The 12,447-nt window shown below is 44.6% G+C and overlaps 2 protein-coding genes and 1 long non-coding RNA gene across 5 annotated transcripts in view; 1 reads left to right on the top strand and 2 right to left on the bottom strand.

The window, feature by feature from the left end:
• The window catches only part of TMEM70 (transmembrane protein 70), a 9,801-nt gene extending 2,444 nt beyond the window's left edge, over positions 1 to 7,357 (bottom strand). The window contains exons 1-2 of the mRNA XM_017521911.2: positions 6,993 to 7,357; positions 4,219 to 4,324 (exon numbers count right to left, since the gene is read on the bottom strand). Of these exons, the coding sequence (XP_017377400.1) occupies positions 4,219 to 4,324; positions 6,993 to 7,202 (316 nt within the window). The 5' untranslated portion in view covers positions 7,203 to 7,357. The remainder of the gene's footprint in view (positions 1 to 4,218; positions 4,325 to 6,992) is intronic.
• On the bottom strand, positions 6,128 to 6,986 carry LOC108299557. Its single transcript, XR_001823018.2, has 2 exons — positions 6,604 to 6,986; positions 6,128 to 6,458 (listed from the first exon to the last, which is right to left on the bottom strand). It is a non-coding gene; the product is annotated as an uncharacterized LOC108299557 (long non-coding RNA).
• Positions 7,358 to 11,304: 3,947 nt separating the features above from the next.
• Positions 11,305 to 12,447, top strand: part of ELOC (elongin C) — a 32,628-nt gene continuing 31,485 nt past the window's right edge. Inside the window, exon 1 of one of the 3 annotated variants that reach the window (XM_017521915.2) lies at positions 11,305 to 11,491. The gene's annotated coding sequence lies outside the window, so the exon portion shown is untranslated. The remainder of the gene's footprint in view (positions 11,492 to 12,447) is intronic. The other 2 variants (XM_017521914.2, XM_037736099.1) reach the window with 2 other exon arrangements.

The following is a 12,447-nucleotide window of genomic DNA, read 5'->3' on the forward strand; positions in this document are numbered from 1 at the left end:
AAACAGCCAAGTGTGGTGGCACATGTCTGTAGTCCTAGCTATCTGGGAGGCTGAGGTGAGAGGATCACTCGAGCCCAGGAGTTTAAGGCTGCAGTGAGCTATGATCACACCACTGCATTCCAGCCTAGATGAGAGTGTGAAAATAAAAATTAAAAAAAAATTTTAATGCCTTTGATATACTTCAAATGATTAAAATGAAAAATTTTGTTATGTTTATCTTACCACAATAAAAAAAAGACTTAAAATGTAAATTTATCTTAGCTTTAATTTATGATTTTAACATGATCATAATAAAAATTACCATCTGTTGGAAAATAAGTTGAGATCCTAAACAAATTGATCATAAAGTTCATTCGGAAAAAACAAAAGCAGCAAAAAATAAATGAATAAATAAAACATTCCAAATATTAAAACATAATAGAGACAAGGTGTGGTGACTCATGCCTGTAGTCCCAGTACTTTGGAAGGCCGAAGTGGGTAGGTCATCTGAGCTCAGGAGTTCGAGACCAGCCTGGCTGAGATGCTTTGCCAAACCCCGTCTTTACTAAAATATACAAAAATCAGCCAGGCGTGGTGGCACACACCTGTAATCTAGTTACTTGGGAGGCCAAGGCATGAGAATCACTTGAACCAGGGAGGTGGAGGCTGCAGTAAGCTGAAATTGTGCCACTGCACTTCAGCCTGGGCAACAGAGGGAAACTCTGTCTCAAAAAAAACAAAACAAACAAATAAACAAAAAAACCCGTAATAGAAGACCCTATATAATTAAAACAGTGTATTACTGGGGCATAAGTAGATCAATAGAACAAAATGGAAAATACAGAAATAAACACAACTGCATACAGAAATTTAGTATAGGGTAAAGATATAACCGAAAATCCGTGAGTAACAGACGGGCTTTTTAATAATATGTGTTGGGACAACTGGATAGCTACAGGGAAGACAAATTTCAATCCATCCCTCATACAATATACCAGGAAAATTCCAAATAGTTCAGAGATTTAATTGTAAAAAATACAATCATACAGAGATAAGAAGAAAACATCCATGAAGTCCCTTATAATCTGAGAATGGGAAAACTTTTCTAATTATGACTCAAAAATACAGAAGCAATCAAGGGGAAAGATTGACAGTTTGACTACATAAAAAAAGTACATGGACATAAACCCATAAACAAAGAGACAAGTGAAAAAATGGAGACAATACTTTTTTTTTTCTTTTTTGAGACAGAGTCTCACTGTGTCACCCAGGCTGGAGTGCAATGGTGCAATCTTGGCTTACTACAACCTCTGCTTCCTGGGTTCAAGCGATTCTCCTGCCTCAGCCTCCTGAGTAGCTAGGATTACAGGCGCACGCCACCACGCTGGCTAACTTTTTTGTATTTTTAGTAGAGACAGGGTTTCACCATTTTGGCCAGCTGCTCTTGAACTTCTGACTTCGTGATCCGCCCACCTTGGCCTCCCAAAGTGCAGGATTACAGGAGTGAGCCACCGTGCCCAGCTAACAATATTTTCAACTTATATCACAAAGGGTTAGTATCTCTAATACATAAAAGGCTTCTGGAATATGAGAACAACCGTATTTTAAAGAGACAAATGTACATGGCCCTTAAACGGATAAAAAATGATGCTAAACCTTATTGATAAGAAACATACTATTAAAACCACAGTAAGATACTGGTTTCCCCCCAAATTGGCAAAAGCACAAAAGGCTGACACCAAACTATTGGTGAAGCTATAACAAAGTAAACACTCTTATACATTGCTATTGGCTGAAAGCCTAATTATCTTGTGTCAGAAACTTAACAATATTTTAAATTTCCCTCTTCCCACAGGTAGTTGCAATGACATTGCTAACTGCATGAGAAACAACAGAAATCAAGTTGACACCTATGCTCAGCCAGGCCGGGCATGGTGGGTCACGTCTATAGTCCCAGCACTTTGGGAAGCTGAGGCGGGCAGATCACCTAAGGTTGGGAGATCGAGACCAGCCTGACCAACATGAATAAACTCCATCTCTACTAAAAATACAAAATTAGCCGTGCATGGTAGCACATGCTTGTAATTCCAGCTACTTGGGAAGCTAAGGCAGGAGAATCGCTTGAACCCGGGAGGCAGAGGTTGCTGTGAGCCAAGATCACACCACTGCACTCCAGCCTGAGCAACAAGAGCGAAACTCCGTCTCAATAAAATAAAATAAAATAATTTTTAAAAAAAGGGGCCAATGTGGGCAGATCTCAAGGTCAGGAGATCAAGACCATCCTAGCTAACACAGTGAAATCCCATCTCTACTAAATATACAAAAACACAGGGTGGTGACACACACCTGCAGTCCCAGCTACTCGGGAGGCTGAGGCAGGAAAATCGCTTGAACCTGGGAGGCAAAGGTTGCAGTGAACCGATATAACACCAGTGCACTCCAGCCTGGGTGACAGAGCAAGACTCCATCTCAAAAAAAAAAAAAAAGTACCCTCAGCCCATCCAAAATACCTTTTCCCTCCTTACTTTTGTCACACTGTAGTGGGTTATTAGTATCTCCCCAAACTTCAAGTCCACCCACAACCTCAGAATGTGACTCTATTTGGAAACAGGGTCTCTGTAGATTTAGCTAAGGACAGAGATGAGATCATGCTGGATTAGGATGGACCCTAAATTCAGTGTATGCAGAAAAGGACAAGTAGACACAGGGAAGGCCACGTGAAGACTGACGAAGAGACTGGAGTTACATGCTACAAGCCAAGGAATGACAAGGGTTGCCAGGAGCCACCAGAAGCTGGAAAACACAAGGAAGAATGTTTCTCTGAAGGCTTCAAAAGATCTGAAGGCTCTAGGATATCAGGAGGCCTTATTGATACCTTAATTTTATACTTTCCAGAATTGGGAGAAAATCTGTATTTTCTCCCAATTCTGGAGACTGGAAGTATAAAATTAAGGTATCAGTTGGTTTTAATTCACCAAACTTGTAGCAATTTTTTACAGAAACCAGAGGAAACTAATATACATATACACTATTATTTTGCCTGCTGTGAATAATTGCTATTTCTAAACGTATTCTGGGGCTTCCCATCTTCATGTCTTTGCTCACACGACTTCCAAGCTTGGGGTGCCCTTCTTGTACATCTTCATATTCATATCCTACTTATCTTAAAAGACCCAGCTAAAATTCTATCGTGATCCTGTCTGTCCTGTCTCATCCTCTCCCTAACCTGAAAATAATGTATCTGCCTTCTGAACTCAAATCTATTCTAATAAATTACTTATTATGATTATTATGATGTATTCATCTTTTCTACCAGACCCTAGGATTCTGCATTATCTTTGAGCAACATCCCTGACACAAAGTTCCTGACAAAATTCACAATGAATACTATGATGATATCAGTAATTATTTATTGCTCAATTAACAATCACTGGCAATGGGCTGCTCATGGTGGCTCACACCTGTACTCCCAGTACTTTGGGAGGCCAAGGTGTGCGGATCACTTGAGGTCTGGAGTTTGAGACCAGCCTGAGCAACATGGTAAAAACCTATCTCTACAAAAAATACAAACATTAGCTGTGCGTAGTGGCACGCACCTGCAGTCCCAGCTACCTGGGGGCTAAGGCTGCATATTCAAACATTATATAGACACTTTTTGTTTTTATTTTGTTAAACATCCTGTGAGAGATGACCAAAGAAAGTCTGAGTGCCTAGTCATAACATCACAAATAATACAGCCTTCTAACATCTTTTTAAAACCTAAAAATGGCCAAGCATGGTGGCTCACGCCTGTAATCCCAGCACTTTAGGAAGCCAAGGTGGCAAATTACTTGATGTCAGGAGTTCAAGACCAGCCTGGCTAACATGGTGAAACCCTGTCTCTACTAAAAATACAAAAATTGGTCAAGTGTGGTGGCGCACGCCTGTAATCCCAGCTACTCAAGAGGCTTAGGCAGGAGAATCGCTTGAAGGTGGGAGTCAGAGGTTGTGGTGAACCAAGATCGTGCCACTGCACTCCAATTTGGACAAAAGAGTGAGACTCTGTCTCAAAAAAAAAAAAAATCTAAAAATGCAAATGTCTCTGCATCTTATCAACACACCTCAACAACAAAAAAAGAAAATCTAATTTTCCTTATGTCTTGTAATTAAGGGATGGCATAACAAATAACATATGGTAAGAATATTTTGACAATTAAAAGAAAAAAAAAAGAGTAAATATCCTCACTTCTAATTACTCACCAAACACTGCTCGGGCCATAATGCCAGTATAAATAAGCCTTCCATCTTCTGATTTGTCAGATGGCGTATGTGAGCATCGAACACATCCTTCCCAACAAACAGGGATCTATTGAAACAGAGACCATTATGGTCAATCAACCTTCTTAAATTTTTTAAAGTTTTTTTTTTTTTTTTTTTTAGAGAGTGTCTCACTCTGTTGCCCTGGCTAGAATGCAATGGCATGATCTCGGCTCACTACAACCTCCCTCCGCCTCCAGGGTTCAAGCGATTCTCCTGCCTCAGCACCCCACCATGGGGTTGGGATTATAGGCACCCGCCACCATGCGCCCACTAATTTATTTTCAGTAGTGATGGGGTTTCACCATGTTGGCCAGGCTGGTCTTGAACCCCTGACCTCAAGTAATCCGCCACCCTGGCCTCCTAAAATGCTGGGATTACAGGCATGAGCTACCATGCCCGGCCTAAAGTTTATTTTTAAAATTGTAATAAAGAGAGCAGGCAGGGTGACTCATGCCTGTAATCCTAGCACCTTGGGAGGCTGAGGAGGGTGGATCACTTGAGGTCATGAGTTCAAGAACAGTCCAGCCAATAGGGTGCCTGTAATCCCAGCTGCTCAAAAGGCCAAGGCAGGAGAATCACCTGAACCCAGGCAGCAGAGGTTGCAGTGGGCTGAGATCACACCACTGCACTCCAACCTGGGCAAGAGAGCGAGACGCTGTCTCAAAAAAATAAAATTGTAATGAAGAGAACTTGTCATGTGAGGTGACATAAGGAATTCTCCCAAATAATCTAGAGCTAAAGAAATCAATTAGCTGACAGAATGGCTTGCCTTAATTCTAGTCACAAGTAGAAAACTGCAGAGTTGGAGTCTGCTAGGTTTGCATCCCAGCTCTCAGGTTTCTAGATCTAGAGTGATGTTGAACAAGTAAAAATCGTGGAAGTTTCTTCTACTCCACTGTTAATGAGGACATCATTCCACTCTATTTAAATGCAACACCTTTTCAAAAAATAAATACATTGGTGGCTCACACCTGTAATCCCAGCACTTTGGGAGGCCGAGGTGGGTGGATCACCTGAGGTCAGGAGTTCAAAACCAGCCTGGCCAACATGGTGAAACCCCATCTTTAAAATAAATAAATACATTTAGCTGGCGTAATGGAACATGTCTGTAGCCCCTGCTACTGGGGAGACTGAAGTGGATCACTTGAGCCCAGGAGTTTAAGGCCAGCCTGGGCAACACAGCAAGACCCCATCTCAAAAAAACCAAAATTTTACTAAAATAAATAAAACACTCTGCAAACTCAGATTATATTTAAAGTCCAAGCCTTTTTTTTTTTTTAAAGACTTCTAAAATATTTATATGTTAGTATTAAAAAAAGAGATCAACTATTTCTTTTTTTTTTTTTTTTTTTGAGACAGGGTTTCACCGTGTTGGCCAGGTTGGTCTTGAACTGCTGACCTCAGGTAATCCACCCGCCTCCGCCTCCCAAAGTGCTGGGATTACAAGCGTGAGCCACCATGCCCGGCCCCAAGATCAACTATTTCTCTAAATACCTTGTAAATACCGTGTATTCCCTGGTCCTCTTTTATTTCTTGACAATAAATAAAATTTGGCCCAGGACAGCGGCTCACGCCTGTAATCCCAGAACTTTGGAAGGTGGATAATCCCAGCCAAGGAGGGTGGATAATTTGAGGTCAGGAATTTGAGACCAGCCTGGCCAACACGGTGAAACCGGTCTCTACTAAAAATACAAAAAAATTAGCCAGGTGTGATGGAGCGCGCCTGTAATTGCAACTACTGGGAAGGTTGAGGCAGGAGAATCGCTTGAACCGGGAAGGCAGAGGTTGCAGTGTGCCAAGGCCGCGCCAATGCACTCCAGCCTGGGCGACAGGGCGAGACTTCACTTTCAAAAAAAAAATAAAAATAAAAGAAATAAAATTTACTTGAAATCCTACATCAAATTTCAAGGGAACAGAAGGGTTCCCCAAACATCTGAAAATGAGTTTCACAGTGTATACACTTCAAAATGTAAAAGCCATGCCTAATTCCTCAATGCTGAAATTTAATTAGATTCCAATTTCCATTTTATGCATTTCTTCCAGGTTTTAAGCAGGTTTGCCAATCCTGATATTTTACAGGGTAGAATTGGGAGACAGTTTATTCAAATCAAAATTAAAGAATTAACATCTGCATCACCCCTTTTCCCAGGGACCAAAGTAAGTCTTAAAAGCACAGCTACCTGGCCAGGCGTGGTGGCTCACGCCTGTAATCCGAGCACTTTGGAGGCCAAGGCGGGCGGATCACCTGAGGTCGGGAGTTCAAGACCAGCCTGACCAACATGGTGAAACCCTGTCTTTAAAAAAAAAAAAAAAAAGTACATCTACCTAATAAAAGTAGAGGAAGCTCAAAGTCAGGTTTAACCTGGCTCTCCGTTCTATTTCAAGGTGCTGCATCCAATTTTCTTTGCAAAGTTACACTTCTAAGCTTCTGCTCAAGGGTAGAAAAGGAACTACATACAGCTATCACCACAAAACCCGCTGGATTTGGAACCACCATAAAAGTAAGCACTTTCCAGCCGTTCTCCTAGATCGCGGATGCTGAGCATCCTGGGGACCTCGGACTGCTACTTCTGCAAGCCCCGCAGAGGGGGCTCCCACGCGCTCCAGTCAAGGACAACCGGGAAAGATCGCGGAGAGCCCCCAGGGCTCCCCAGGCCTGACGCGACGCCCGCCCTCCCCGCCTCACTCGGGACACTAGCCCTCTGACGTCCGACCTGCGCTCGGCCGGGACGCTGGAGAAGGCGCGCGGCTCCCCAGGGTCCCGTGCTCCCGCCGGCGACCGGCCCTGAGAGCTTGCTGCAGAAGGCCGCTCGAGAGACAAAGGCCCTGGGGCCTCGGAACGCTGTGGCCGCCCACAATGCCGTCCTCCTCCCGCCGAGCCGCAGATCGACCGCCCACGGGCGGCCTAACGCCAGAAAAAGCATCCCGCGAGTGATGAGCGGTGTGGACGCCGCAGCTTCAGTAGGCCACGCGGAAGACACCCGGCTTCCCACCCGACTGCTGCAAAAGCGGCGCAGGCCCAGCCCCGGGACGCCTGGCGGGCCGCCGTCGGCGCGTGCGCAGAATCTGCCTCCCGCCTGCTGCCTTCCCGGCGGTCCGTGTAACCTGTCCAGTGAGCTGTGAGCTCGCCGCTCTGTTGTTGGCTGAGCGACTCCTCCTTCTATAGTTCTATCTTATTTTAACAGTGTGGAAGGGCAGAGGGGAAGGGTAAAGGGCTGTGTGAGAATGACAAAACCTAGAATCCAGGGTTAAATCGTTTTTTCTCGTGGACGACACTTTTTAAGCCCTAAAAACGGTTTTCATTGCGGAAAATGATTCTAGCCTGTTGGCACAGAAAGAAGAATATACTATTTGAACAAAAATGAATGATAGCTTAATTCAGTCATCGGGTTGAAGGAAAATAAATGGAATTTGTTCATGTAATATTGATACGTCTTATCAGATTTGTGTTCGGACATCATTCACATCCATATACACATTGATTAATTACTTAAAAACAGGCGCTGAGTGCCTATTGCCAGGACTAAGCTAGGAGCAGAGAATACAAAGATACTAGATAAAATTGGGAATGCACGGTGCTTAAATAGTGGAGGAAACACCTGAAAATGGACTACAATATAATGTAATATAATTAAGACACCGCAATATACAAAATGTAGCCGGGCTTGGTGGCTTGCACCTGTAATCCCACAGCTTTGGGAGGCTTAGGCAGGAGGATCGCTGATCTCAGGAGTTTGAGACCAGCCTGAGCAATACAGGGAGACCCCGTCTCTACAAAAACAAACAAACAAAACAAAACCCAAAAACCTAAAACAAAACTAAGCGGCCCATGGTAGTGAGTGCCTGTAGTCCCAGATACCCAGGAGGCTGAGACCACGGTAGGATTGCATGAGCTCAAAGTCGAGGCTTCAGTGAGCCGAGAACAAACCACTGCAGTCCAGCCTAGACCACAAAGTGACCCGGCATCTCAAAAAAACAAGAAACATGCCACAAAAGTACAAAGAATATGATTAATTTTGCCACAGTATGTCTCCAGACTGACTTCACATTCAGCTTAGTCTTAAAGGATGAGCATCTTAGTAATAGCGACACTCTTTTGTTTACCATTACAGAACTATAACTGTTTTAGATTTGGCATATTATTTGCACCGGAGAGGAACAAATTCATAGTCTAAAATAATGTGTGGCCAGGGGCGGGAGCTCACACCTGCAATTCCAGTAATATGTGGAGGCCCAGGTGGGAGGATCCTTTGATTCCAGGAGTTTGAGACCAGCCTGGCAACAGAGTGAGACCCTGTCTTTACAAAAAAAATTAAAAATTAGCTGGGCATGTGGTGCCTGCCTGTAGACCCAGCTACTTGGGAAGCTGAGGCAGAAGGATCACTTGAGTCCAAGAGGTTGAGGCTGCAGTGAGCCCTGATTGCACCACTGCACTAGGTGACAGAGCTAGACCCTGTCTCAAAACAAATAAAAATAAATAAATAGAATATGATCATGTTGGCAACTCCAAATCCTGTCAACTATTGGAGGGAGTATCCAGAAAGAGATAATGATAACACTTCTATATGAATAACTTTATTTTATGAAAAGCTTCTACTTATATTTGTTTCTTTTAATTTATATATATATATATATTTTAAATAGTAGAGATGGAGTTTCACCATATATCCCAGGTTGGTCTCAAACATCTGAGGCTCAAGCTATCTGCCCACCTCAGCCTCCCAAAGTGCTGGAATTACAAGGGTGAGCCACAGTGTCCACCTTTTATTTTGTTTTGGAGACAGGGTCTTGCTCTGTCACCAAGGCTGAAGTGCAGTGGTATGATCATAGCTCATTGCAGCCTTGACCTCCCAGGCTCAAGTAATCCTCCCACTTACGCCTCCCAAGTACCTGGGACTATAGGCCATGCCACCATGCCCAGCTAATTTTTGTATTTTTAGTGGAGACAGGGTCTCCTTTTGTTGATCAGGCTGGTTTTGATCTCCTGGAATCAAGGGATCCTCCCATCTGGGCCTCCCAAAGTGTTGGGATAAAACTGAGCCACCACACCTGGCCTACTTATATTTTAAAAATTCTTCTGTTCATGATAATTCATTCACTCTGTTATTTTGCTGATATATTTAAATTTTTCTTTTTTTTTCTATCTTTTTTTTTTTTTAAAGACGGGGTTTCACCATGTTGGTCAGGCTGGTCTTGAACTCCCGACCTCAGGTGATCGCCGGCCTTGGCCTCCAAAGTGTTTGGATTACAGGCGTGAGCCACTACGCCCGGCCCTAAATTTTTCATATAAAAATGTTTTTCTTAAGTATATTGAGAGAACTAGAATTTCTTTATCTTCTGTAAAGCTGTTTCCCCTACAGATATTGTAAATAGATGAAAATAAAAACATTTGATCCATTTCTCAAAATTTCTAAATAGATAAAATGAGATTATATTCTGAAAACTCTGTACTATAGATTTACATAGAATTGTTATTTATGTTAGCGGGATTTTCCAGTTCCAGTAATTTAGAGACATTTGTTAAATATAAATTACTTTAATGGGATTTTAGTATGACTCTAAGGATGTTTTTAGGCCGGGCAGAGTGGCTCATGCCTGTAATCCCAGCACTTTGGGAGGTGAAGGTGGGCAGATCACTTGCGGTCATGAGTTTGAGACCAGCCTGGCCAACACGGTGAAACCCTGCCTCTACGAAAAACACACTAAAAAGTAGCCAGGCGTGGTGGTGCGCACCTGTAATCCCAGCTACTCAGAAGGCTGAGGTACGAGAATTACTTGAGACTGGGAGGTGGAGGCTGCAGTGAGCCAAGATTGCACCACTGCACTCCAGCCTGGATGACAGAGCAAGACTCCCTCTCAATAAAAGAAAAAAAGAAAATGGACCTACAGCCTCTTCATCTGCATCTCCACGCCTGTCCTCCCCACCGAACTCTACTTCGAGCTACCATTACAGCCAAAAAATATTTAAATATTTGTTCTGATTTCTACAAAGTCTTTGAAAAGTTCATACAGGACAATCTCCTTGATTATTGCAATTAATTCCTAAAAAAAAAAAAAAAAAAAGAAACAATGCATTTTATCTACCAAATCAACTAAATTTAAAAAAGAAAAAATCCTTTCAGGCAAGTTCTCAATTAGTTCAATAAACTCCGGATAGCCTATTATCTATTTTTTGAGCACACAGAGTGCCTCGTTGAGCAACTTGCAATGTTGTCTTGGCCCTACATACATTCTCTTCAGGCGACACTCCTGGAAAACAGTAGATGGAGAACTTTATTTAGCTGTTTCAGCCTTCCAGGAAAGGTGCCTGTATATCTTACCACAGGAAAGACAGGGGGTGTGAAGTGGGGCGTGGAGTGAGAAAGAAGGTCCCAAAACTTGTTGGATTTTCTGTTCGTGAGCTCAGAATCCAAGATATCTGAGCAAACCCAGAGGCAGAGGCAGGACCCTCGGGGGTGGAGTGGGGGCGTGGTTAGTTTTCAGTTAACATTGAATTCTACCGGGAAGAGAGGAAATGAGGTCAGCCGATTGAGCTAGTTATTGCTGTGCTGGCTCTTAAGCACGCACAGCTATTTTTCACAAGGGACAGATAATGCCTCATAAAGAGCACGATCTCGTTAGCAAATAAACCGCCCTCCCACTTTTCAATCTTTGCTGTGCAGTCTCCCACCTTCAAGCGTACCCCTACAGGAGAGGCAAGGACAATCTCTAAAACCATCAAAATCTTAACACTCAGTACGAGAAACTACAAGTTCCAGGATGCAGGGCTGCCTTGGTCGCAACGCCGACGGTATCCACCAAAGAAACTACGAATCCCAGAATGCAGTGCTGTCTCCGACTCCATAGAGCCTCTCTAAGGATGCGTCCCTATAGATATTGGATCTGGGTTGGCGCTGCATTCTGGGAATCCAGAAGAGCTAGACTCGGATTGGTCGAAATTTGCCGGTGCCGTTCATAGGCTGGCCTACTATAGGAGAAGAGAGTAGGGCGTATGCACTTCCTCCAGACGGAAGTAGCGACACACTCTGCGTCCTCGCTTCACCAGGTACGTGTCTCCCGCGCTTCGCAGAAAGCGGTCTGACCCAGCGGAAGTAATTCTTCCTACTGCCCCGGAACCCACGGGAGCTTGCAGCTGGGGGTGGGGGGGGCGGCCCTGGAATAGGGGCTGTGGCGGTACGCGGGGACCCAGCTGCGGTGGCTGCCGGGCTGACGAGTAAGTCTCGGGCTTGGGCGGAAACGGAGCCCCGGGTAAGCGTGGAGGGAGAGGGAGGCCGAGACAGGACGAACTCGCAATTCCACTTCCCACCTCTTCACTTCTGGGCGGGGAAGGAACGGAAGCTCTTAACCTCTCTGGGCCTCCCCAGCCCCTGGTTTGGGGGAGGGGAGAAGAGGGCTGCGGGACCTTTCCTGCCGCCGCTCGGTGGGTTTGGGAAGAGGTGGAAGGAGGGGCAGTAGCCAGCGAGACTGGGCCTTCTCCAGGCTGAGCGCGGGAGGGTGGAGTTAGGAGCATGGCAGCCCTGTCGCTTTCCCTTTTTGCTTTCCTCGTGTCCGCTCAGATTCGTTATTTTCTTGAAGTCAGTCCCTAGCCCATGGAGAGTTCTCTCGCTTCATCTAGCTACGGTATCCCGAAAAGTTTACCTTCTGGGTTAACTTGTTGGGCGCGCTCGACTTCATGAGTTGGGGGTTTCGTGCATCTACCACCCCCACCCAGTCTTTTCTGAAAGGAGGTAATTAGGGTAAAATACTGTTCCCATTGAGTTTCTCTTAAGGAGCTGAGATTGTTTAGTAACATAACGGTGGAATTTGTGTCATTTACAGAGTGACCATTTCTACTTCACAGTGCTTTTAGAGTGTAGAAAACAACCGAAATTCTTTTTTGGGGGCGGGGAGAGACAGACTCTTGCTCTTGTTGTCCAGACTGGAGTGCAGTGGTGCGATTTCCGCTCTCTGCAACCTCCGCCTCCCAGGTTGGTTCCCCTGCCTCAGCCTCCCAAATAGCTGGGACTACAGGCACGTGCCACCACGCCTGGCTAATTTTTCTATTATTAGTAAAGATGGAGTTTCGACATGTTGGCCAGGCTGCTCTCTCGAACTCCTGACCTCAAGTGATCCACCCCCCTCTGCCTCCGAAAGTGCCGGGATTGCAGGTGTGAGCCACTGCGCCCGGCC

Source organism: Cebus imitator, unplaced genomic scaffold (genome assembly GCF_001604975.1).
Source record: "Cebus imitator isolate Cc_AM_T3 unplaced genomic scaffold, Cebus_imitator-1.0 Scaffold22, whole genome shotgun sequence".
Taxonomy (NCBI): Eukaryota; Metazoa; Chordata; class Mammalia; order Primates; family Cebidae; genus Cebus; species Cebus imitator.